The sequence below is a fragment of the Dysidea avara genome, chromosome 7 (genome assembly GCF_963678975.1).
Source record: "Dysidea avara chromosome 7, odDysAvar1.4, whole genome shotgun sequence".
Lineage (NCBI taxonomy): Eukaryota > Metazoa > Porifera > Demospongiae > Dictyoceratida > Dysideidae > Dysidea > Dysidea avara.
In genome coordinates, this window is record NC_089278.1 from 32,295,684 (window position 1) to 32,321,933 (window position 26,250).

The 26,250-nt window shown below is 36.5% G+C and overlaps 2 protein-coding genes across 8 annotated transcripts; one reads left to right on the forward strand and one right to left on the reverse strand.

Annotated features, from left to right (window-relative positions):
• Positions 1-222: 222 nt before the first annotated feature.
• On the reverse strand, positions 223-11,174 carry LOC136260214 (apoptosis inhibitor 5-like). Its single transcript, XM_066053863.1, has 14 exons — positions 10,888-11,174; positions 10,615-10,776; positions 10,401-10,500; positions 9,971-10,194; positions 8,844-8,984; positions 8,248-8,313; positions 7,180-7,365; positions 2,322-2,432; positions 2,214-2,272; positions 1,865-1,952; positions 940-990; positions 824-883; positions 751-773; positions 223-672 (listed from the first exon to the last, which is right to left on the reverse strand). The coding sequence occupies exons 1-14, from the start codon at positions 10,993-10,995 to the stop codon at positions 384-386; spliced, it is 1,668 nt and encodes a 555-aa protein (XP_065909935.1). The 5' UTR covers positions 10,996-11,174; the 3' UTR covers positions 223-383.
• Positions 10,982-26,248, forward strand: LOC136260213 (telomere repeats-binding bouquet formation protein 1-like). Of its 7 annotated transcripts, none has more exons than XM_066053855.1 (14): positions 10,982-11,299; positions 11,352-11,467; positions 11,520-11,633; positions 12,083-12,214; positions 12,656-12,787; positions 14,593-14,653; positions 15,317-15,459; positions 15,587-15,709; positions 15,815-15,955; positions 21,363-21,494; positions 22,233-22,303; positions 22,753-22,819; positions 24,251-25,605; positions 25,880-26,248. In XM_066053855.1, exons 2-14 carry the CDS (start codon positions 11,461-11,463, stop codon positions 26,087-26,089), a joined length of 2,688 nt encoding a protein of 895 aa, XP_065909927.1. In that variant the 5' UTR covers positions 10,982-11,299; positions 11,352-11,460; the 3' UTR covers positions 26,090-26,248. The 7 variants fall into 7 exon arrangements, with proteins under 7 accessions (XP_065909927.1, XP_065909932.1, XP_065909929.1 ...); XM_066053860.1 differs by having other exon boundaries at positions 11,523-11,633; XM_066053857.1 differs by having other exon boundaries at positions 10,982-11,220; positions 11,265-11,467.
• The last annotated feature ends 2 nt before the right edge of the window (positions 26,249-26,250 follow it).

Below are 26,250 nucleotides of genomic sequence, written 5' to 3' on the forward strand. Positions count from 1 at the left end.
ATACTTCTAAAATACAACTGTAAATAATTTTGATCTAGTTTCATTCTCAGACATTAATATACTTACTAAGACCACTGTTTACTTTGAATGAGCTTGTCCATCCTCACAGCAACATGGTACGGTTGTACTGTATGTTCTATTAGAGTATATTTAAACTTGTCCAAAGATATTCTGTGTTATAATACCAAGAAGTATGTTTAAAGAGTTGTAGTAGGCAATACATTTGCATACATTATTTTAATATGATTTTAACAGCACGTAATCACTACACTACCATTAATGTTACCCACTACGAGATAAAGGGTAGAAGTGTACATTACCACATGTAACAACATAACAACAACATGCATACAATATATTATCTACTGCTATTATAACTGAAGTTATGTCCACTTTCCACCAGTTCTCCAAGTGCCTCGACCACGACCTCGTCTATTGCGTCTTCCTCCACCCCAACCACCTCTCCAGTTACTCTCTGATAAGCTACTGGTGTCTAGCTTGTTACTGTAACTGCCTTTTGGTGGCTCATAGACAGACCATGGTTGACGCTTTCCTGCTGTCGCACCTGGTGTTTTCTTTGAGGTATTTGTTGCAGAGCTGAATCTGATAGGAGAGACTTTTCTCTTTGGAGCTGGTGAAGTAGTTGTGTCATTTGTTGGTACTGGTCTCTTGCTAAAGGGGAAGATGGTAAGAGTTAGGAGTCGTTCCAACACATCTACCAATATGACTATACACACACTACACCCATACCTTGCTGCCATAACTTTTGGTTGCTGTAATGAATTTACATAACACAAGACCAAAACACAATTCTAATACATACCTCTTTTAAGAATGAAAGTTTAACTTTTGTTTTGTATGATGGTGGATTGTGAAAGAAATCCTACACATTCACAGAACACGAGTAGCCCTGAGGGTTAATCTACACACAACACATACCTTAATCAAGCTGTTAATATTTCCAGTGGTCGCATGTGCTACTTTGCGAATCTGCATAGGTAGAAATTTTATTTCAAGACTACAAACATAACATGTAAGAATTGACTTGTGACTTCCCTCACATATCCCTACTTCAGTTCACTTTTTTTGGTAATGACTGAGTAGGAATAATATCCACTAGTATGTTATTTTACTACTTATTATTTCATCAAACTTAAAATTCCTAATTATTTCCTTGCACACACTTGTTTGTAACACTATGTGAACTCATGCATGTCGCACTAGAAGAATGACACCAGGCATATTGTTTTTGTCTGAATGCACACCCAAACTATCAATTACTGAAACAGTGAAAGGGCCACTATGCTTCATTTTCAGCTATGTTCAGCCTGGTAAACAGTATTACAAATGAACAACACTATGACAAGGACCTCTGCAACTAATCTAGTCACAACGGAAAACTCGGACAATTTCCATTACAAACATAGGGAAGCCATCACATGGCATTTCTGCGAATTGACTTGCACTGTCAGCAAAGATAAATGGGATACAAAAAAGGATATAGGTAAGTACACAAAGCATACATTGTACGTACTGCAGTATACCAAAAGGTACCTGTTGGGCTGAAGCAATGTAAAATAGTGAAAAAAAATCCTTAGTATTATCAAGTTATGCTTGTCTGAAGGCAGTCAGTAGGAAAATTCCACCAAATTTTACAACAAAATTTTTTTTTGTGAAACCTCTAATGTATGTATGATACCAGTACATCCCAGGGCCATTAAAAGCATTCTCAGTACAATGCGCTGCTTTCCTAGCTGTTAAGACCTGGAAAAATACTTGGTTGCATAATCAGTATTCACACGTCATGGTCATTACACGCAACCAACCTCTCCTGTTACTGAGATAAGTTTGAGTTACCACTCACATTTTGAATGTCCTCATTTGTTTTCTGCTTCAGTGTCACTTCCAGTCTGCTGTGTGATAACTGACAACCATGAGCAAAGTACTGTAACCTGTACAGGATACACAGGATAATCTAGTCATGCTGACAGATACAACAATTGCTACTATTAACTCTCATGTAAGACACTATATTAATAATCCATGCTTTATTGTATTATGACGTTGGAGGTAAACTGGACACTTTCTATCGAGATTATTTCAGCAACTGTTAAAGCCCTAGCACCCACCCCCCATCACAATAGAATTAATGTGTCCATTCACATTCATATTTAGAGTGCCATGCATAAGAAAAAGCTATGCACAGAACACACCGTTTACGGAAGTCTTTGAGTCTTTCAGTGGCATCCTCTCCAGACAGAAACTCTGGACACTACATCATGTATATACAATAACATATCTACAAGCACTGTAACACTTACTAGTTGTACTGTCTTGTGGAAACTGAATAGTAGACACTCAACGTAAGTGAACTGAAGGGTTGGAGCCTCTGAATCATCTACATCAACTGAAGGAGGCTCTGGTGTATAGTGCTGTAGTGGAGGAGATTAAATGTATACAACAGAGTTACAAGGTGTGGTCACTGTGGTGTATATGGTAGCATGCAGTAGTTTTAACTGGTAGTATTGGACAATACACTGTACTGGTAGTATTTTAGGATGATAATAATTAACCTTGCCAGGAGGGCTATCAATGGCATATATTGCAGTATTTCATAATTGACTGGTGTTTGGGTAACATATTTATTGTAACTGAAATCAGTAAGCTAAATGCACAAAGTTATTATAGTTTACTTCAATAAGGTTTCGTAGCATTGCCATCCCAACCTGATTAGTTCTGTGTGGCTCTGTGAGAATGTTATAACAATTTTCCAACACACTACTGACACAGAGAAGGATAGGGCATGAACAAAGACTGCAGCTACATCACCACATGTGAAATCTTAAAAGATTACTGGGAAAGGTATCTACATATTTGTGAGCTTTAAAATTCGAAACATCATTTGTGACAGTCTCAACAAAAATCCATCGCACAAGCATGTGTATTGAGAAAATCGAAATTTAAAAAATTACACATGCCACGAAAAATATGCAAGCTTTTATTGGGCCAGTACTAAGAGGAGGAAGACCCAAACTGATTAAAACTATACACCATCTTATTCACCTGCTCATGGAGAGTTCAAAATTTTTAGTTTCGTTTCTGTAGTCCCAACAGTATGCATGTCACATGTGTTTGTTTACGATAGGATAAACATAAGCAAGATCATCATCATTTCTTCAACTAAACCACCTTCATACCCATATATGCATAAGTGACTACAGGGCTAATATTCTACCTCGGCTGATTTGCTAATCCATGGTGAACGTTTTAAGCCAAATTGCAACATTGTAGACTAATAAACGGAAGTTATGGCTGCGAATGTAAGCGTCTGTAGTTTATTTTCAGTATAGTTGCTGTACAAATTGATTATCTTGCTCTTCCTACTGTCTAGCGCTGTAATTCCAAAACTAATCACCACAGAGGCTGAAACTTTGGTGATCCATTCCTTGGACACTGCAGATAATGCTGAGAAAATAAAAAACTGTGCGAACAAGTCAGGTTTTTGCTGAGATGGTCACATTTTACAAAATCAGCCACGTAAACTTAATTATTAGTTTCTCATCCCAACATTCAACAATACTCGAAGAGTAGGGGTGTGCAATATCAGGATTTTGATTTTGATACAATATCAATAATCAATAAAATATCACAATATCGATTCAATTTCAATAATTAAATTGTGGGTGGACGATATTTATAAATATGCTTTAAATACAATAGAATCCCTAAAACCATTACATAGCACTACTAACAAGTAGGCCTACGAAACTAGTAGATAAACTTTTAAAATGGCTAAATTGCACAGAACTGAACTTCATTTCTAGCACAATTGTGTAATCCCAAAATACTGTAACGATATATCAATTAATATCTAATTAATCAATAAAATATCTTTTCAATATAGAATTAGATGATAACGATATAAGTATCATGATAATCATATCGATAAGTTTTCGATATATCGCACACCTCTATCAAAGAGGTCAGGCGGATTTCAATTATACTGACTAGATAGCTGAATTAGATAGTTGGCGTGATTTAGAAAGCAACTTCCCTAGCTAGATATTTTTAAAAATTTGCTTACTATACATAATAGTTGTATTCAACACTAGCATTGGTACCTGCCCTATGTGCAGGACCATCTCCACATTAAACATTTTAATGCCATGAAGAGGGACTAAGCATTAAACACCAGCACTGCTAATGTAGCTATGTAGGGTACATGGTGATGTCACATTTTTTAAAGAGCATGAGGTTTTCTTATGTCATTAATGATGCAAAACACTAAAGTTTATTGTTTGTGGTTTTGACAGGAATGTAGTTTAATTATTCAGTGCATCTTCCCTACCAGTGACTTCAACGTGCTGTATAGAACAAACGAAACCTTTGCTGCTTTACATGAGAACTAATGCAACAATAATTAATATATTGGGAACCAAGCATAAATATTAGTGTCCTATATTTGCTGTGTAGCATGTATGTCGATAGTGCTTTAAAGTACATGATCCTTATGCAGTACCTAATAATTTATAGTGAAGCATGCATGCAAGGCTAGTTAATTAGTTAAACTGCATGTGAGCTAAGGCAATTGTATACAGTATACCCTACATTACATACAGGTTGTGTACACACGGTACAGTTTCAGTTTCTACATTTTGATGTTTACCTTACTGACTGTCACAAAGAGAAATGAACTTGAGCATAATTTAAAGTCAACACAATTTGCAGTTATAGTTACTGCATGGCAAGCAAAAGTTCAGAACTTGTCCTATGCACTTTCAGTTCTGATGTTGCAGTGACACATATACCTCTTGCCATACAAAAACCCAGTTTTGAAACACCTGCAGTGTAATTGACCAATAAGGTAATGTATGAATCTTTAGAGTGAAAGCATGTAAGCAGGATAGTGAAACAGTTGTGCCAGGTCAGATGCAGTTCCTCGGTGTAAACTATGGATCTGCATGGTTCCAGTATTATCATTTTTCAGATGCACAGTAGTATTTGTTCAATCATGCAAGCTGCCTATTACTACAGCAGTATTGAGGTAAGTCTGAACAAACAGTTTTTCATGTCAGTGCACACCTATGTGCTTAAAACAAAGATGTAGATATTCTGGATACTGGTGAAAGAAGCTTTTACCTACTCTAATACAACACACTGGACCAACACACAGATGGACAAATATGTTGGCAATTAGTCTGCCCTGTCCCAAAAGTGCTATAAGAGTCCCTATTATGTGAGGTAATTCAGTGCCAGTGCTGAAAAATTGATCATAAGAGTTTGTAGATGAAGACTTGCATGGAACAGATAGAGCAAAAAGGTGCATCAAAAAGGTCCCAAAAGTGAAAAAAAAAGTTATGACCTAGGCGGGGATTGAACCCTGGCTGGTTATAATAACTTGGGGTTAAGGGAGGTGCACAAATAGCCACAGTTGTTTATCAGTGGTTTTGACAGGCATGTAACTCAACTTTTCAGTGATCCTTCCCTACACCAGTGCCTTCATCGCCCTATAAAGAGCGAACAAAAGCACTTATTGATTTGCTACAACAACACTCGAGTTGCCAGATGATGGGCGTTTAATTTCGCTGAAGTCCCGCCTCGATACGTGCTTTGCATGCCAAGATATGATGAGCTAAAAGCCGTGTTTTAAAAAGGTGTTCACAAAAAGGTACTAAGTAGAAAGAAAAAAATCTGTCAACACGTGGATTTGAACCAACGACCTCTTGCACGCTAGTCAGGCGTTCTACCACCTGAACAGTATGTGCTGTGGTTTTCAAAGGAATGTTGCTCAAGTTTTCTCTACACCTTGGCCTTCTACGCGCTGTAGAGACCGAACGGAAGCACGCGTGAACTCGTGATAACAATCTTAGAGTAGGCGGATGATGAGCGCTTCATTATCAGCACAGACTATGTCGATTCGCGCCAAGTCTGGTGAGTAAGCAGCGTGACCGTCAGACAGACAGACAGACAGACATTTTCAGCTTTATATATATATAATATAATAATAATAATAGAAGAAGATATATATATATATATAATATATATATATATATATAGAAGAAGATATAGATAGATAGATAGAAGATAGTGCTAAACCCAGAGCTGTACATGGTTGGAAAAATTCTGCACATAATCTACTTTGTTATAGCTCCTTGTACATTTATCACACAGGCTGAGTGTACAAGGAAATTTGTTTTCCTCAGGCCAGTATTAAAGTCACACACACACATATGCTTTTCTTGTGAACTACGTGACACATACTTGTAGTGATTAAATGTGACCCGCTAAACAAAAACCCAACTTGTTTGCATAATTCTGTTTTTTAGATAAATGCCATTGAATACATTGGGTAAACAAGTGCTACATAAACAATTTGCGTGTTTTTAATTGCTTCAGTAAACAATGAAGGAATACTCAAATTAAAATATCTAATGTACCAATTGATTCACCTCTTCATGTAGAGTAAGAATATCTTTGTTTCGTTTTTGTACCATGAAGCAAACACAAGTTATGTGTGTAAGTTTACGTTGCGGTAAAAACGTAACTTCCGTTTCTAAGTTTGAACAGCCTTGGGTGAATTTAGGCCAAAAACTATACCTTGATGAATGCCTCAGTTCATGGTGAATAAAATGACATAAGTCCAAACTCCGTAGCCCACTGCACTTAAGACTTACAATCAATTAAACAAGCACCTGTAACTTTTTCCCATATGGCACTTTACAAATCAATTGCTTTGCTTTTCTAGTATAACTCCAAAAACACCAGATAAAGCTGAAACTTTAACAGCCCATTGGTTTTTCCCTCTAGACTCATAAAATTAAGAAAATGCAAACAAGTCGGGTTTTCACTCAGTGAGTCACAAATGGTAGTACTGTTTGGTGTTGATACAACAACACTGCAAATTAAAGTTTTAAAGTGTTTGTACAGTTTGTAGATTGCCAGCTACAAACTGAAGCTCACTTGTAACACAAGTGCACCAGTAACTCCAGGAACATTCACAGTATGTGGGCAAACATTTTTGGTAAAGCCACATAAGTAATTATTTGCTTGCTATTCCCTCCTGCGTCATTACCGCATCAATAAGTTTTCGTACTATCAGTGGCTATTCAGTGTACTTGAACTTACAGCAACTATTATACACTACAGATCTCCCTACAGGATACATATAGTGTAACTCACCAATAACATATCAAACAACAATTCAATAATACTCTTAGCCAGTTCTACAGTGACATTACAGAGGAAGGACTGGGCAAACAACTGCAGGATATTATCAATAGAATCCTTGGCCTCCATTACTGGTAGAATGGGGAACACTTTGTGACATACAAAACTAATAAATGGATCCAACGATGCTCCCCTCTCCTGTGGTGAACAGCAAGTAACTTATTTTATGATTCATAATCTATATGTTTTTACAAGAGACAAGAGTTGGTACTGAATAATATTCTTTCAAGCTCAACACAACTGGGATCACAGTGGACACAATGACCAACGGACTCTTTCCAAAAATACGTCACTGCTTAGCAACACCTTTCCAACATTTTAATTGGGGCCACTGTCAATAATCACAATTGCGCTACATAGAAATACAGTGGTGAAAACAGCTCGAGCAGAGTAGTATTGTTAAAGGACAGGCCATAGAAGTCTTTGAGGTTGCAAATTAGTGTTCTGGTTAGAGGCAGGTGGTTATCAGGGTGTGCAACATCAACAATACTAATTTCCTTGCCTGCCCATACAAGAAGCTATTATAATAGCATTTTAGTCTGGGTATTCATTAGTACTGTATTGGTGATAGTAACTGTAACAGCTGCAGACAAGAAAATTAGTGTTGTAGATGTTTCGCACCTTGTTCAGCCCTGATAACCACCTGCCTCTAACCAGAACACTAATTTGCAACCTCAAAATATGGCCTGTCCTTTAACAATACTACTCTGCTCGAGCTGTTTTCACCACTGTATTTCTATGTAGCACAATCGTGATTATTGACAGTGGCCCCAATCAAAATGTCGGAAAGGTGTTGCTAAGCAGTGACGTATTTTTGGAAAGAGTCTATTGCATAGAATTTTTTTCTCTGCTGTGAAAACAATTCTTACGGGTTGCTATAATATAGACCTATTTCCCAGCAAGTGATTAACAAAGATTAGCTGCTCATGAATTAATGAAATTTAATTCTTACTTAAAAGTATAATGATTTGGTTGTACACACAAATTTACTGTACAATAGACAGACAACTGGTAACTCACTAAACTGATCTTGACTGCTAGTCGATAACAAGTGACCAACCGATACATGTAGTCAGCATCAGTGTCCTAATAGGATAAGAGCATTGTAATGTTTAACTGGCATGAGTGTACACATAGTGTAACACATGTGCACAAGTACTGCAAATACACACGTACACAATGCACGCACACACATACGGGTACAACGCTACAGTACATGTAAAATGTACACTAATGCAGTGATCTCAGGATAAGGACGAGATATGATTACACTGTGACAAGGTCACTTCAAACCAAGCAGCGGTATTAACTCATCACTGATCACTGTAACATGTAATAGCTATACACATACTAAGTTACCATTGGAAACACATTGTGGAATCACTAATAGCTCAATATCACTAACTCTACCCCAGCATGTGCACAAGAGATTCACATGTCACTTCAGATTTGGTGAAATAATTGGAAAGCCTTAGTAAGCCTCATCCTGATTCAACCATATGTCTGACCACTCTGACTGTTCCCAAAAGTTTATGAAACGAACATGGAAACCCTCACACTAAGGCTCGCCCATGAGGCTGCTTAAAATCCATCTAGTATACAAGGTGACTACTCACCTGAAAGTCACTAGACAGGTCAGCCTGGTTGGCAACAATATCCACCAAGTCTTGAGCACCCTTCCTGGTTGCCATAGTACGTAACTGTAGTAACACATCTACAAACAGTTGAAACTCTTCAGCAGTGACATCTTGTAACACCTGCAAATGAGGTAGCATGTATAACCTTGTACAATACATTGAAGTTGCATGGACACTTAACAAATAACTACATGTTAATCTAGACATCATCTATGTGGATAACGTCCTTAATTGTTAATGTTGGCCTAGATCATCATGTCACTTCCAAGGTGTTCATATTAAAGGTTCCATTATATATGGTAAAGTATATAAAGCTAATGTGCTACAATAGATAGAAAGTATATTAAGAGTCTTAAGAGCAGTAATGCACTACAAGTGGCTACATTAGACCAGCACAACATCATCGACATGAACAGCGGCCTGATATCCAGTTACCAAAATAATGTAAAGTGTGTACAATTTTCAGTGTCTATATTATCACTATAAGCACAAGCCTATTGTTTCCTTGTGTTTGCTTGTTTACTTTTTCATAACATAATTATGCCACATCAAAAGAAAAGATGGCACTAGACACGCCATAAAATTAATTTGGTATGCATGATGCATTCAACAACCATCAATTACTGAGAAGTGGCCATTACGCTACATTTTCAGGTATGTTCAGTCCATTACAATGTGTAACAGCACAAGAAACGCCTCTGCATTCAATCCAGTCACTACAGATTACAAAAAACACAGACGACCGCTGTGACAGCTAGTCACACAGCCACAGGGAAGTCATAATATACTACTGTGAATAGACACCTTGTGTTGTCAGTAAAAAGAAACAGGAAGTACAAGTAGGACAAAGATAGAGTATGTCCATGACGTGTACATTGTACATACTGCTGTATACCAAAAGACACCTGTCAGGCTGAAGCAATATGTCTAGTAGTGAAAAATCCAACCCATACATTATCAAGTTACATTTGCATTAGTAATTATGAGTAAGTTAGTCAGTCAGCAGAAAATTTCACATTATTAAATTTCGTAGCAACTTATTGGAAGCATTTTGGGTTACATTAATACTAGCTGACATGTGTATCATGCATGATTCATTTTCAAACCTGTTTAATCTGTTCAATGAAGAACTGCTCTGTTTCAAAGTTCTTAGCGAACAATTCATTCTTGTGTTTCATGATGGAGTTACAGACAAACTCAATACACTTCTCCCTGGTCATGTCATCTTCACCCATCACCTGACTGAATAATCCTGCCATCGCCTCCTTCGGGTATTTCTTGATCACCAATATTAAACTGTTCTTCACTAATAATAGTTCTGTAGGATCCTCTGTGTACATATACATAAGTGCACAGTGAATAAGTTACTGCATATAAAAACAAACCACTGTTAAATGCTCTCCAAATTAACAATTACATGCACGCATACACACACGCACGCACACACACACACAATAGCAGCTATAAGCAATTTTCAAGAATATCATTCTGAACAACACACAGTACACTAACTATGCACGCATACACTACACTAACCAGCTAACAACAATTGACCCAACACATCAGCAATTTTAGTGCTCAGTTGTGGAGAATCTACACACATGTCTGGTATCACCTTGACCACGGTCCTCCTCACCTATGAGTGAGCAGCTAATAAACTACAACAGCGATGTCAACATTTACAAACACAGACAAAACACGAGTACCATAACAAAGATCCCATCAGCAAGATTGCTCACAATTACAATACCTGGCTGTCCTCATCTTCTAGTAGATCAAACATGGCATCCAGAGAAGCATCATTCATTGACGGAAATTTTGGACCAAATTTTGATACAAAAGTGGCAGCCAGCCGTTTAGCACCTGTACTACCTTTAGTGGCTGCCAATATTGCTTCATACACATCCTTATGCTACAGGGAACAATACAATAATCTTATATTTGGTTTATGTCGGAAACATACATAATTCTCTAATTAATGAGCACCCACTATATTTATGCACGTGCGTGTACACTAGTATACCTCAGTTATTTTATCTTTCGCGTTCACCAAGATATCATAGTTCTTGTATAACTTGTCTAATTCTGAATCACTTTTGGCCGCCGCTGTACCGTTCTTCGTAGTAGCCATTAGCGAATATTGTCTCCTAGACTAGATACCGTAGGTGACTTAGTCTAATGCAGTAAAAGTAAATAAACGATAGGGGTTAGGTCTGCAACCGTTACTATTTGGCTCCTTAAAAGTCTAAAAAACTAAAGCACCAAAATAATAGCGCCAAACTCACGTGAGACTTGGAACAAAATGCAAAGTAATGATGACCTGGATGATGCCTGCGTTCGTACCGTATCAAATAGCGTGTGCAGATGTTGTGTGATATAGTATAACAACATTTCACAAAGTTTAGAACTCAGGGGAGTTTTTGGATAAGAACTTTGTGAGTGTGGATGTCTCGTGATCTTGATAAACGCGCGCCATTCCTACAATAGGCGCGTTACGCGCTTGTTTCCAATGGGGCTTTCGGCTGGATGGACACCTGAGATGCAGGGATTAACGGAGTGAGAGAAAAGCCAAGCGTCAGCGAAGCACACAGACCCAATGTCTGGTAAAGTACAAAGACCCAGAATGTTCCGTATGTTTGTATGTTACTGCTTTAGTAGAACTACAAGAAGACCTGCAATTGCTGCTGGACAGTTTGAAGTATCGCAATGACGATGTGGAACAACAAAAACAAGCTCTCCAAACCATTGCAACCATGTGTAGTGAACATAGTGAGTCAAATGTGTTCTGTGCAAGTACATTGGCAATCCAAACTGGTAGCTGCTGATGGGTGATGTGACAAGTATAATGAGTAGGTAGATTTGTATAGTAGAGAATGGTTCTGTTGGGCTTCTGTGTGTCAGAGTCCTGTGTAAAGAGTTGGAAGCTTTGGTCAGTGTGTTGCTGCAATAAAAGAGTCAAAACACTTATAAGGTCAAACTTAAATGTTAAATGAAAAACCTAATTGTGCTAATGCCTCATTTGTTGAAATAACAAGTTATTGAGCAATTTAGAATAGGACAACAGAAGACACACAGAGATTAAGAATGCTACTTTATTAATACCACTAAATCTTACGGTAACAGGTGCTATGTAAAGGTGATACCTTACTAACTGTTATGCAGTTTTTGCATGTTGCATAGTACAAACCATTAGACAATGTTTACTACTGCCTGTATAGCTAATATTAATGAACACTTCTGTGATGATGGAGGATTAGACTTGGTGGTGGAGTTGGTGAGAGCTGATGGTGTGGTGGATAATGTGAGACAAGCTGCACTATACTGTATCAGTATTGCCATTGAGAGCAATGGTAAGTGTGTGTAGTGTGCGGGATGTGTGTTCTTGTATGATGCAGTGATGTTACTGGAACTGCAATTTACAAAATTGCAAAGGGATGACCTTTACGGGAAAATGAGGAGGATTCAATGTTATATACAAACAAATATAGGTGTTGCAGAGGATGCATAAAGCGCCATCACATTCATCTGTGATTCCATTATACTGAATATATTTATGGATATTTACCATGGTCACCACATATCCCAGCAATCAAGTGGCAATAATAATAACGAGCAATTAATCTTCCAAGGTCCATCCTTACCCCTAACTTCATTGTAGCTTCAACTATATGCTGTTTGGTTAATGTGGTCCAGTTATCCAAATGTATTTATGTAGCAAGTCTGTGTGACTAGTTTCTATACTGTAGTGTATATGTGTGATTTATTTGTTTTACCTCTTTAAAATTATGCAGTTGGGGCTCAGATGAAGCTGTGCAATAAGGAAATGTTTGATTTCTTACATCAGTTATTGCAGTGTGAAGCAGCATCTAATGGTGTGAAGGCCACTGCTGTTTATCTCGTCAACAGTCTTGTACATAATAATGGTGTGTGTGTGTGTGTGTGTTTGTTTGTTTGTTTGTTTGTTTGCCTATGTGCACATATTTGTAAACACTAATGCTAATGTTTGTGCTATGCGTATTGTATTTATATGAGTTGATAACAGTAATATACACTTATAGTATGTTCACGTTGAGCTGAATCCTAAAAAAAAAACAGCTAAAAATTAGAAGTGGATTTTTTCTCAACAGAGTTAACATTTCAACCAACCAGATAATTATTGGTAGCAGCAAAGGTGTCAACAACAGACACGTACAGTTTTGCTCCATTACAAGTTCGGGAAAGGACTGTAATGGACATTGTACTTATATGGCTTCCTCATAGGAAATGTATTGTGAAAATTTTGATTGGCTGTAAATACTATGTCAAACATTTGAACAACAATATTTTGAAATATTTTTAGCGGGTCAAGCAGTACTACAAATGAGCAAAATTTCAAGATCGTGTGTAATTGCATCCATGAGTTATGTTTTTGAGGATTCAGCTCAACGTGAACATACTATAGCACCTGCTTGCATGTGACTGTTTCTTGGTAGTTTGAATTTCAATTTACAGTGGAACCTGTAGTTATCCAAACACAAGTTTAATGACTGCTCTATTAGAGTAGTCGGCATGCTATAAAAGAATAACAATACATATTTGTTTGTACTCAGCTTCAGGTTATTAAACTTTTTTCAGCATTAGGTGGTCCCCCAAGGGTTTTTTGATATACCCGAGGTACCAGTGTAATAACAGCAAGGAAATGACTAGCAGTATAGTCAGGCTTTTTACAATCATATTTTTCAGAATATCTATATTGGTACACATCTATCAGGGGGCAGTTTTAATGACAGTGGGAAAGGTGACAAAAGGTTTGTTTTAGTGTGTGAAGAAAAATATTGCACATCGATTCATTTGATAAAAGGTAAGGCTCATGTTTTAACCATGTTACTGCAGGCAACATGTTGAGGCATATAACTTACATGAAGTATTTTCCAACTTGTTTTACTGATATCCGATATTACCAATACATTACTGTTGCTAATATTTATATTGGTGCACTGCATACTATAAACTGGGTTTTATTACATGTTTACATATGGAAATCAGGGCCGTAGCCAGACTTTTAGCTGGGTAGTTTCTTTTAGAAGAAAAGTGGACCTTTTTGTATGACATGATTCAGATTATATTATGGTGTGCGCACCCAGCATGCAAAGCATGCTGAAACTAGGGGAGTCTGGGGGCATGTCCCCCCCCCTTACCCCAGGAAATTTTTTGAAAATAGATACTAAAAGGTTGAATTTAGTGACATTTCGGTCAATAAAAAGAACAATTTTTAGGCAAGCTGAAGACCAGCTGTATGGATGATATCTGGAAAATATCTCTGCTGACTGTAATTATACCATCTCCACATGCATACATGTAAATTAAGTAGCTTTTAAAGAAAATGTAATTGTGACTGTTCTATTAGAGTGATTGTTCTATTAGAGTGGTTGACTGCTCTATTAGAGTATCTCGATCTTGCATTGCTTTTAATACAAGCACTGAATGAGTTACTCGAAGCACTTAATTTAGGTTCTTATTAGTGGTATCTAGTAAACTGTAGGTAATGGACTTTTGCTCCTGTATAATAAAATTGTGGACCTTTTTGGTTAAATTATGGACCTTTTTACTAAAATTGTGGACCTTTTTACTGAAATTGTGGACCTTTTTTCCAAGAGCGCGCTTCAGAACCCCCCTGGCTACGGGCCTGGAAATATAATACCACAGTTTGTGTATGTGGGTAGACATGTGTTACTACGTATACACACAGGGACTGGCCAAAATCTTTGTCGTGACTCAAAGGTGTTGTTGAGATTGATCAAAATGTTCAAGTGAGTGGACACACATTTATGTGTTTTTCAAATCCAACTATGTGTCAAAATGTGGGGTGGAAATATATGAGAAGTAGACCTTAGTTGTGTTTCAGAATAGATACACACCTCCAGCACTTCATGCTTCTTTAAAAGTTGTTGCAAAATACTCTGTACAATGGACCTCATATAAAGTGATTGCAGAAGCCATTTCAGATAGGTCTCGTGCACTGTAACACTATTTCTAAAACACTTTGCATTATTTGATGTTCGTTTAGTAAATTTATCTTACTCTAATAGAACTAATAGAACATACATTGGCTCTACTATATATAGATTACAATCATTTGACATTGATTGGTGAAACTGTCAATACCTTGTGCAGAGCCTTCCCCAGCAAAATAAAGTAGAGTGGTAAAACTGTCAATTTGCTACCAACATCAAAGTCAATTTGCTAATTCTTTTTTCCACATCAAAGGAATTTTGAGTAAAGTAGAGTGGTGCTGCTGCGCCGCTCTTTAGGGAAGCCCCTGTTGTGTACATTATTGCTGTGTGTTCTATTAGAGTTTTGTAGTTACAAATCTGTGGCTTACTGCACGCACGCACACACATCACGCACGCACACACATCACACACACACACACACACACACACACACATGTATAGATACGCTAATCCCCACAGGATGTACATCACTCCATTGCTGGGCACTGATGGAGCATCAGCTGGTAACAGTGTCACTGCTAGAGTAACAGCACCAGATGGTCTAGAGCTGTGGATCAGTGTGTGTAATACTCTAGGAAGTGCTTGTAATAACCCTCAGAATGGTATGATGTCATAGCAGCATATGTAGCGGTAGAATATGCACTCAACCGCTCCATTGGTGTTTTGTGTATGTGTGTATTGTCTGTACAAGTTTTGATAGCATACATATAGCCACATGCATACCTGCAGAGATCAACCAAACAAGGTGTTCCCAGTTATTTGCTGGAGCTGTCAGTCTATTACGTCCACCTGTCCAGCATGAGATGGTGAGGCCGGCAGTGTCCTTGTTGAATTACTGCTCTTCTGGCCACTGTGAGTGATATCGGTTGTAGTCCAGCTTGTGATATATGTCATTTCCCATTATAAATATGAATGTAGCATATTGTGTGTTTGTTTACCTGTTATTTTCATACACAGATGTGAATAAGGAGAGGATCCGTCTAGTTGGTGGTCTAAGAGCCATGTTGATGTTACTCAAGGAACTATCCTGTAGTGCTAGTGATCTTGAACAAGCAGTACACTTGGTTAGGCTATTGACCACTTGTGCAACTGATAATGGTAAGTGTTTCTGCTATTAATTTTGGTATTCATGGATTTGAATTATGTGATAAATAAGGTGGTATCAGTTGATATTGATAAATGTATTTAAATCCACCTGTTTTATGCTCAAGCTAGGCTGACCTATAATTAATACATGTATTCCATGCTATAAAAAGTAAGGGAACAGGCTGTGATTTCACAATAAAGTTGTAATTGTGTCATCCCTAAATCTATGCCATGACTGTATTGTGTCATGGTATATCCCAGCACACAACAGTACCAGAGATGTTTATCTAACATGCATGTAGTAGTTTGAACCATGGGATGCCGTATCCCTTATAATTGCTGATACAGCAAATCTATGACTATATGTTACAGACTTGTTTATAATTACTTGAGTATAGAATGGCACTCTGACCACAATCTATCACTGAACGTAAATCCTAGGAGATATTCTGCATCCATACATGATCTAACACACTGCATTTGTTTAGTATCGTTGTACAATCTTGCTCTGTATGTGTAAGGTCGCAGTCAAAACTCCTCTTCACCACCAATCATAATCATTCCTCCTAACATATATCACTCTGTGCTTTATGGTGGACAAATAAATGTGCAAATTTTGAATTAAATATATAAACACATCAGGTACTTTTTCATATTACTGTAGTGTAGTGTGTAGCAATTATACATTATTCATGGTAAAGTATACATCCTTACACTTCCTGTGCTAATTCAGTTCTGGGTTAGGTCCCTGGACCACAGTTATCACTAGACGCAGGTACACAATTCAATGAGGTTTCTGTATAAACTGCAAATAGAAATAGCCCGACTGATCAACTTACTCAATTGAGAATACTTAGTTCCAGCAGACTACATAACTAGATTTTTATCATTTATGCATTCTGTTGTTATTAACATAACAATTGTGGGTTAGTGTCGACATGTTTCAATGGTGCATAGAATTTGTGTATTCTTGGGACAATTAGATTAGTATGGGTGAAAGACTGTTTGTGCATGATCTATGAAGAAATTTGATTAGCTGCGGTTAATTAAAATTGCAAAATATAAACAACTGCATGCATCATCTATCATCTTGTAATGAAATTATCACCTTACTAGAATAATAAGAGTTGTACATTAACATGTGTAAAATGTGTTATACAAAATCAACAAGAAGGTTAAGCATGCAAGGAGGACTGATTTGGTAATGGAGTAGCTGTGATCAAGTTGGCTAGCTAGCTGTAGTCTCAATTCCTCTTGTTTTACTGTCTGAACTATATACCTACTCAGAGCAGTATAAGAAAGCTGTATAGGTTCAGTGAACTAACTGTATAGGTTCAGTGAACTTTGTCACTCAAATAGGAAGTGGGAAGCCCCATATACAAATAGAATCATGCATGAATATCCTCATGTAAGTTAATTTCTGTTTCACTGCTAATATGTAGAATCTTGTCATCATGTAGAATCTTTGCTATTGTTGTGCATTCAGCTAGTATTTGTCAATAACCTTACACGTAAATCATCTAAAATGTCACAAACTAATTTTAACACAAGCATAGTTTCTTATATTGAATTGTATAGCACAGATTTGTGTATGCTCACTGCCAGATGATATGAAGTTATTGGAAATTATATTCACTATAGTAGTATGGAGCCAGTATATGGTCAATACAATAATAGTAGCAACTAAGTGTCATTTGTTAGTGTACTACTGGTACTAGTGTACTACTGGTACTAGTGTACTACTGGTAACTAGTGTACTACTGGTACTAGTGTACTACTGGTACTAGTGTACTACTGGTAACTAGTGTACTACTGGTACTAGTGTACTACTGGTAACTAGTGTACTACTGGTACTAGTGTACTACTGGTACTAGTGTACTACTGGTAACTAGGCATAGACACTACTTGAAAGTTGAGACTTAGTAGGTTTATGGTCAATTTATTTTAATCACGATTGTCTAGTCATGCTACCTTATTGACTGTATTAAAATGACATACTGTAGAAGCTTGTAAAAACACTGTAACCATTTTATTGTTCAGTTGGCTTCTTTTCGTTAGCCAGGTCATCCACATCATAATGATATGTATTGTACAGTTAGAATTACAAGAATTTGATTTGATTATTTCTTGAATTTATCATTACCGTGCATCTTTTGTATGTGCGTGTGTGTGTGTGTGTGCATGTGGACTATACCCTGATCAAAACTGGTTCATATAAATGAGCGCAGGTCAGTAGTGGCATTGAGACTGTTTAATTAATTCTGTAAAGCTGTGAAATTGTAAACCAAGTAACCAGCCAGTTATCACTTTCTTTTTTTTCTGTTTTTTTGCATTACCAGTTAAAGATATTCATTCAAACTTTACATTTTGGATGATACTCTTCTCACGCTTTAACACTGATATCATGCTTGTAGTAGGATTCTGCTACCAGCATAATCACTTCAGTTGGTGCCTATTAGTTTGGCCACTATAAGGACAATCTGAGAAACGGTACTGCAAATGTTATAGGTGCACATGCTGGGTGCAGCAGTAAATTTGCAGAAACTGTCATTCAATTCAGTTAACTGGATAACTATCAGTTATGATCTGCTCAGTAACCGGTTATGCAGTTCTTTAATTCTGTTTCACAGAAATAACATTTCAATGGAAACTAACTCAGCGAAACTCTTCAGGTTGTTATCGTGTAGTACACATCCTTATAAAGATCGGTAAAACAATGACTGCATTGTTTGACAGCCTGTGTTAATACAATTTTATAGGCTTTTCACCTAGCCCACTTTTATCTATAGGTCTTGCTAAAACACTTATAAGAAGCCAACGTGATGTGGTCATCTATTGTTTTTATCAGCTGTTCTTAACATGAAACTGGGCTAGGTCTCTAGGAATAGGGCAATATGTGTTAACTGCCTACTTAAACAATGAGCACACCCACTACATATAGTAGGTGTTATTTGTCAATACTTATCTGTCTGGCTCCAATACTGATGTGTGTGTATGGTGATGTACATGACATAGTATGGATGTGGACTGTTTTCAGAGTAAGCATCAATTTGCATATAGTGTTCGAATCTTGCTCTGTACACATTTTGATGTGTTTTTATTTGGTTTATGATAAAGTTGTGTGTTCCACCTGGATAGTAAGAAAATTTCAAACAAATGATTCGTTTTCATACCAAGAGTTAATTAATAATAGTAGAGATAAAATCATAACATTTGTTTGTTTGTTTTCATGGAAAGAAATAACATGATATCACCGTACCCATAATATGGTTTAATTCTTTTGTTGCTTGATCGTTCTATGACTTGTTTGTGTATTGTGACTTTAAAATCTGCAGTCTTGGAATGCATGTAATTTTTGTATCCAAGTTGATTGTTTGCTTTACTGTGACACAACTAGGCTGCTTGTATGCTTGTGATGGCAGAATTTTCTGTTGATATATCTTGGTGGTTATTAATCTTCCACGATAATACTGCAAGTACGTATATAGTGAACACAGTAAATACTTACTTGCTGTTAACCATACATTTCCTACTCAAACTTTCAAATTTAAATTGAGCCACATAAATATAATTTTTCATCTCCACCTACATTGCCATTTTGTATATTGAATGATTTTTTTATCATTGGTGTCTGAATACAGCTGTTAAACAGCTAGTAACTATAGCTAGAACAGATTAAATAAGTTGTGTACTGTGCCACGTAAGTGATCTATTTCTCACTGTGTTTTGAGTATAGTATTGGTGAGAGAGAACTGAACCAAATAATTAAAGTTTTTGAGGTAGGGAGGGATGGATCTCTTAGGGTCACAATACATGTTTTACAACATAACTTGTATTGAGGCGACAATCTATCATTTGTGTCATGACAATTATAATATACACAGTAATAATAGGACGTGTGTGTGTGTGTCATGTTTCTTTACCTAACATACTAATTGCTAAACTTATGGATAACATTTTTGTTCCCAATATTTAATCTTATACCAGAGTAGATTTCAATCAAAATTTGTATGCAATTTCTGTCATGATGAATAAGCTGCACTATGTCATGTAATTTTACATATAGCACTGTGGCTGTTTACCACTTTGTTTCTCATTGTAACATCGACAATGTCTCTGAATATTTTATTACTGATGTGTATAATAATTTAACAGTACGTGGGCAATACATGTTAATTCCTAGATGAATCTATGGCTACAGTTTATCAGCTGCATGCACACAATGGCTACATCCTGAGAAAGTGATCACATCCTTTTTGTACATATTTAGCTATAAGGATGCTAACTCTACTAGTATTGATACAACAACTCAAATGTTTTATTCTATTTGATAGTTGCAATTTATTTAGTGTACAACTTTACCACAGTTAACTTAATCTTTATCCATGATTGGTCATGTCTATAGCACCTTTGTAAACAAGACTATAAAAAGAGCATCTATGCTAATTTGTACAATGGTTATTATAAGTCAGTTTAACTCAATTATCGTTACTTGTAAGTCCATTTAGTTAAAGTGCTATGCATTTGTGAGGATATGTGTTGTTATTTGGTTGACTAAGTGGAAGGTGATAATAGTAGGGTTGGACAACTGGACGGTCTAATGTAATTTTGGTTGTCATACAGAATACTTACATCATGGTGATCTGGGTGGCTTAGCATTTCATGTTCCTACAGATTCATCAGATAATTATACCGATATAGTATTTCATTATAACTTTGTTATGTTTTGTGTTGTTGGTCTATTGGTCTGGGATGGGAAGTCAGATAACAAGTAAATTATTTGAAAGGGTATAACCAGATGTCTCGGCAGACCAAATAGTTGAAATAACTCATTTCAGTTCCCATATGCCCCCATACTGTCGGTCTATGGAGCTGTGGAATAGGAGAACATAGAAAAACAGCATTGACTGTATTTGTAGGTAACCTAATGTTTGGGTCTGTGTTTCTTAGAATCTAACAAATATTTATGTTATTGACACTAGCATGCATTTGTGTGTGTGAAAAATAATTTGATACATCCATCACACCAATATGCCACTAAGGGTGTAGCACAGTGATGTGATTTCTAATGGTTTATAATGGACTATATAATTGTTATAATGGTTTGTGTGAAGTCATGGTCTTTTTGCTAACAAACAGTGTACATCAAACTGTATTTACCAATGACAATGGTAGGATAAATGTAAGATTGTTAGAAAAGTTGCAATAGAGTATCACAGCTAGTTGTGTTCATTCCTCTTTACCTTTCTTGTACAATTAACTTCTCTATAAATAAATATTTTGCTATATGAAGTAGATTTCCTGTGTCATTAAAAATTATTGTCTTTTTCATAGAGGTTTGAATCCTTAGAATTCAAGCATTTTACATAATGTACTGCCTGCTCTGAGCTATTCATGAATATATTGTATGTTGGTATAGGTGCTAACCAGAAGGTTGCCAATCAGCTAGATGTTATCCCGGTATTACTGGAACTGTTGAGAAATGATCCACTGGACAACAACCAGAAGTTGTGTATAGTAATGTGTCTAGCAGTACTGACTGATGGGAATGGTAATTGTATTTCTGTTGAATTTGTAAACATCTTCTGTTACAATGACTCAATGAATAATCTTTAGTGACATGTAGACAGGCAAATAAAAAGAGGTTTCAGTTTTTGCATCAACATTTTGATCAGTTATAAGATATTGGACACAATATAAGAATTGTGAAGCTAGTTTATCTTGTTTGGTAAAATATTTTTTATCACCTTGTGTTTAGGCTGAGCTTGATATAAACACTTCATGTTGTCTGAATACAAACTAGTTTACAGCAACACAACTCACTAACATGGTCCAATCAAGCATATTTGTGTGCGTATTAGTTTTGTAAAGTACTATTACTAATTTTGCTAATTCCCATGTAGTTAGCTTACAATAACACACTAGAGATAAATAGCTAGTTTAACAAACCACAAATGCTGTACAATAGTTTTTAATCACATGTGCACCAGGAGACTGTGTAGGCCTGCTGCTGTCAATGCCAGTCGTAATTAAGGAGGTACTATACGATTAATTGCATGGTTTAATAAACTCTCGGGTGATTATTATAAACTTGCAGGTTATTTGTTAGTAGGTGTGTTAGGGATGGATGGCATATTTTGTAGGCTTCTATTTAGTAATTAGTTTAATTCCATGACTACCATTGATGCAGTGTTTGTATATAGTGTTTAATTTTAGCGCTACATATTTACCATTAAATACACAGGTGTGTTATGCTGCTAAGTAAGTACACAAGTTTTGTTTATTTTAGTACAACTACAGCAGCAACTAGCTGATAATAACGGTTTTAGTCTACTTGTACAGCTCATGGCATCTTCAAAGGTATCCTTTCTCATGTGTACGTAAACAAATTTGCCTGGTATCTATGCCGACAGCAGTCTTAATTATACCCTCCTTAGAATAGCATGCTACACACATGGCGTACAGAAGCCGCTAACATAAGGGAGGAGGGGAGTTTCTCAGTACATGATTGATTTCATTGGCTTGTTATGTGTGAAATTATCATTGGCTGTTTTCTGTAGTAGTCGTTTATTTGATAATATTGATGTTTCCATAATTGTAATCATAATTTCATATCATTCATCAAACACCTAACTACATATATTGGATTATGCTTGTTTAGGTATAAGCCCCTCACTTTAAAGTGTATCCTTGTATGTGTGCTTGTTAGGAGGCTGTGCAAGCCAACAGCTTCCATAAAATTTCATGTATTCTTTAATAAGATTGCATAAAAATTTGTAATCATTGTTTTGTACGTTTTGTTATTACAGAACGATGAGTTGTGTAGAGCAGTGACATACGTACTCCACTCTTGCTTAAAAGAGAAAAATGATGATGGTAATTTAATGTATAATCTTCAGTATTAATGGTTATTTGCAAATGTGTTACATATAAAGCAAGCCCCTTGTATGTAAATCTCCTAGCTACCACTTTTTACTGAGATTTTATAATGCAGTTTGCAAGACCTTTCAATGTAGCTGATATTGATTTAACCATAGACATAGATAATATATACCTCCGAGGATACAGATAATATATACCTCCAAGGGTATATTATCTGTGATTCAACATACGGTAGCACAAGTAGGTTTGATGGTGTCCAAGTGCCCACTCAGTATCCTGTATATATTACATATATAGCTTGTTTGTTCCCTTGTTATACTGTTTATGGGCAATTAATCACATGCCATTTCTATCAAACTTGCTGGTACCATATACAGCCCCTACATAGTTAATATCCTTATTATAACATTTTCCAATGTCATTAACTTTGTTCCATCATTGTTTAGGGCGTCATCATCATACAATAAACACTGTCTGATTTGTTTATCATAAATACTAGACACATGTGATTGTGTAGTGCGTTTCAATGAATTAGTGGATATTTGTTCCAGCTAATACAGAAATCCCTGTGCTAGTTACATGGATGGGTTTAGGGTGGTGATGTATGCATATACATTGTGCAATATCTGCATGATAGCAATGACTGGCATGCAGACATAAGGGATGTTTTTTTGGCTGGCTTTTATTTGTGCCACAGTTACAAATATAATTTTGAAAACACTTGATTTTATTTAAAACAAGGATAGCAATGACATCAACTAGTAAATGCATAACCACCTGGCGTAATTGTATGGCCTCCAATTAGCACACACAATAGGATGAATAGTTATGGAATAGTCGTTCAGAAAACAGAAGCCTGATAGAGTTGTGCTGTGGTAAATAATACTATCAATTCTCCTTAGTAACTTATGATTATCTAACTGTTTGCTACCTCATTTAGATATCTGATGTTAGTAATGTATATAGCTAGGCAGCTTTGATGCATCACACAATTTCTTAAATACTCTGTTTACAGGATACAACAGCATTGTTTATCAATATTGTTGATTTTTAAAGCTATGCTGGCACACAGAACAACTGTTATATGATACTCGCAGTCAAAAGGCTATATGCCTGTACTGTAGCTGTCTATAAATTAATGTTTAAAGTTTAACCAGGTGCTTAAAACAATTTGGTCAAATCCAATACATTTGCTATGTGCTAATGAAAATTCTTCACAGTGTTTTGACTGGTATTATAAGTGGCCAGCCTATACCTCATTGTTCTTAGCTAAGTATTGTGGAGTGTTATGTGTGTACAATAGAAGCAATAAAAGTTATAGTGTTTTCACTTGAGCTTTGACCCTTATATGCAGTAGAGTAGTGGACACTGCCTATACTGAGTATGTGTGTTATTTTATTGTGATCTCATGTAATTGTTCCACAGTTGATCCAATAGGGGATGATATAGAACGGTTAGATGCAATACTGAATAGTTCTAATGAGATCAGCAGGAGATACTCTCCAGTACAACAGGATGATCAGGCTAACAATACCTGTTTTACTGGTGAACATGTTAGTGCTGAAGACAGGAAAGACCAGGTGGAGCAGTGGTTGGATGGAATCAACACAGAAGTTCCTGAAGCTGATATTTTATCACCCAGAGAAACAGAACTCTGTCAGCAAACTACTACTAGTACTACTAATTTTACTTCCCTTGTACCACTTCTAAAGTTGCTCTTCACCGATGGTATACCTGATGGGGTTAAGTGTCATTTGCCTGATTCACTGCAAAGTGAACTTGATAGATTTGTCCATCAGTATACCCAACCACCATCTTCAAAAGTTACAGCATGCAATGAACCAAATTCTGAAACTTTTACACAACAAAAAGATGATGCAAGCAAGCAAGTACACAATAATTCGACGGTTACTAAAGAAGTTAAGAAGAAAGAATGGGTACGACAAGATATTGTTGCAACCAAAGAAGAACAGGAAATCCCTTTAAATTCAAAGAAGTCAGAGGTAGTGGATAATGCTCATGATGAATCCAAGTCAGTTGACAAATGGGAAGCAGTTACTGATGATTCCTTGTTGCATTATGGTATTGACAGCCCACTTGTTTGCAAAGATCAGTCTGGGGATGGCAAACAAGGAACAAAGAATCTGCCAAGGAATTCTAAACAGCTTAAACCTATTACAACTTCTGCAGAAACCAGTGAAGATGTTATCAAGTCACACTCTCGTGTTCTCAAGCCAGTTAGTTCAAAGAACATTCGTTACGCTACTCCTTGTCTTCATCATGGACCTAAGAAGCTCTTGAACCAGACCTTGTACTGTCTTGGTTGTAAGCCACGTCCTTTTGGGATAATCCTCACCAGCAGAAATTATTCTATGTACTTAAAAAGTGATGAGCACACGTGTGCATACCACAGGGGACTGGTTAATACACTGTATGAGACGCAGTTACACTCTGAATGTGAGCAGGTAGATAAGGCAATCACTGAGGGGGAAAATGTATCAACTCATGATCACTCCACTGATGTGTTACCTAAAGATCGTAACGAAATTCAAAGCACAAATGATGAGCCTGTATTATCATCAGATATGCTATCCCCTGTTAAGCCAACTGAATCTATTGCAGTAAATATTTCAAATGACTGTGAAGGTATATACCCCAGTCATAAGCCACATGTGCAGGTGTTACAGGATACGACTAACTCTAATGCCTTAAAAGTGTTTGAATACCATACTCCAGTAATACATGATACTAGACCCACCCAACTAGTGCAAGCTAAGGTAGTGTGTGTCTAGTCTTTCTGTCTCCACTGTGCATTGTTGTGTGTGCTTATACTGTAAATATCATGCCTAGAGATTCAATAAATTTCTCTATTGTTAGAGTAATTTTCCTGTTAATAGAATTTGGTAAGTAGGACAGATTTGGCAGTGTGTATGTTGCAGGTTCTCCCTTACAAATTTGATTGCCATGACTTTTTATTTGGTGAAATTTCTCCAAATTGTTGTATCACAATAGCATACTTTGTATCATGCATTAAGTGTTGTGTTTTAATGACAGGCTTTTAAGGCTAGCCGTTCTCGTGTCATATTTACTCCGATTGAAGAGCAGTATATCATCGAAGGTGTACAAAAGCTGGGAAAGAGATGGCGTCATATACTAAATGCATATCCCTTTCATCCCAGCCGTACCCAAGTCAATATAAAAGACAAATATCGTCAGTTGTGTACATCAATCTTGGACTCTAAACAAACAACAGAAACTGGATAGCTGGTATTACCTTTCAGCCAAGCTGACAGTTTTATATTTATGAAATTCTAATATATCAGTAAACAAGTACTTGTATGTACTTGGTATTGTATGTACTATGTATGGTAAGTGATTTATCACTATAATGTTTGTAATAACATGGAATTGTTAAAATATAAATC

What these genes read in the sequence shown, in the direction of transcription:
- LOC136260214 (XM_066053863.1), bottom strand. Translation starts at nt 10,995, where the DNA reads ATGGCTACTACGAAGAACGGTACAGCGGCGGCCAAAAGTGATTCAGAA. An exon ending in TAGAAGATGAGGACAGCCAG is followed by an intron (nt 10,501 to 10,614) that starts GTATTGTAATTG and finishes GCTCACTCATAG; the next exon opens with GTGAGGAGGACCGTGGTCAA. An exon ending in TAGCAGTCAAGATCAGTTTA is followed by an intron (nt 7,366 to 8,247) that starts GTGAGTTACCAG and finishes TGTTCACCACAG; the next exon opens with GAGAGGGGAGCATCGTTGGA.
- LOC136260213 (XM_066053855.1), top strand. An exon ending in CAGTCTTGTACATAATAATG is followed by an intron (nt 12,788 to 14,592) that starts GTGTGTGTGTGT and finishes GTATACACACAG; the next exon opens with GGACTGGCCAAAATCTTTGT. An exon ending in AACTAGTGCAAGCTAAGGTA is followed by an intron (nt 25,606 to 25,879) that starts GTGTGTGTCTAG and finishes TTTTAATGACAG; the next exon opens with GCTTTTAAGGCTAGCCGTTC.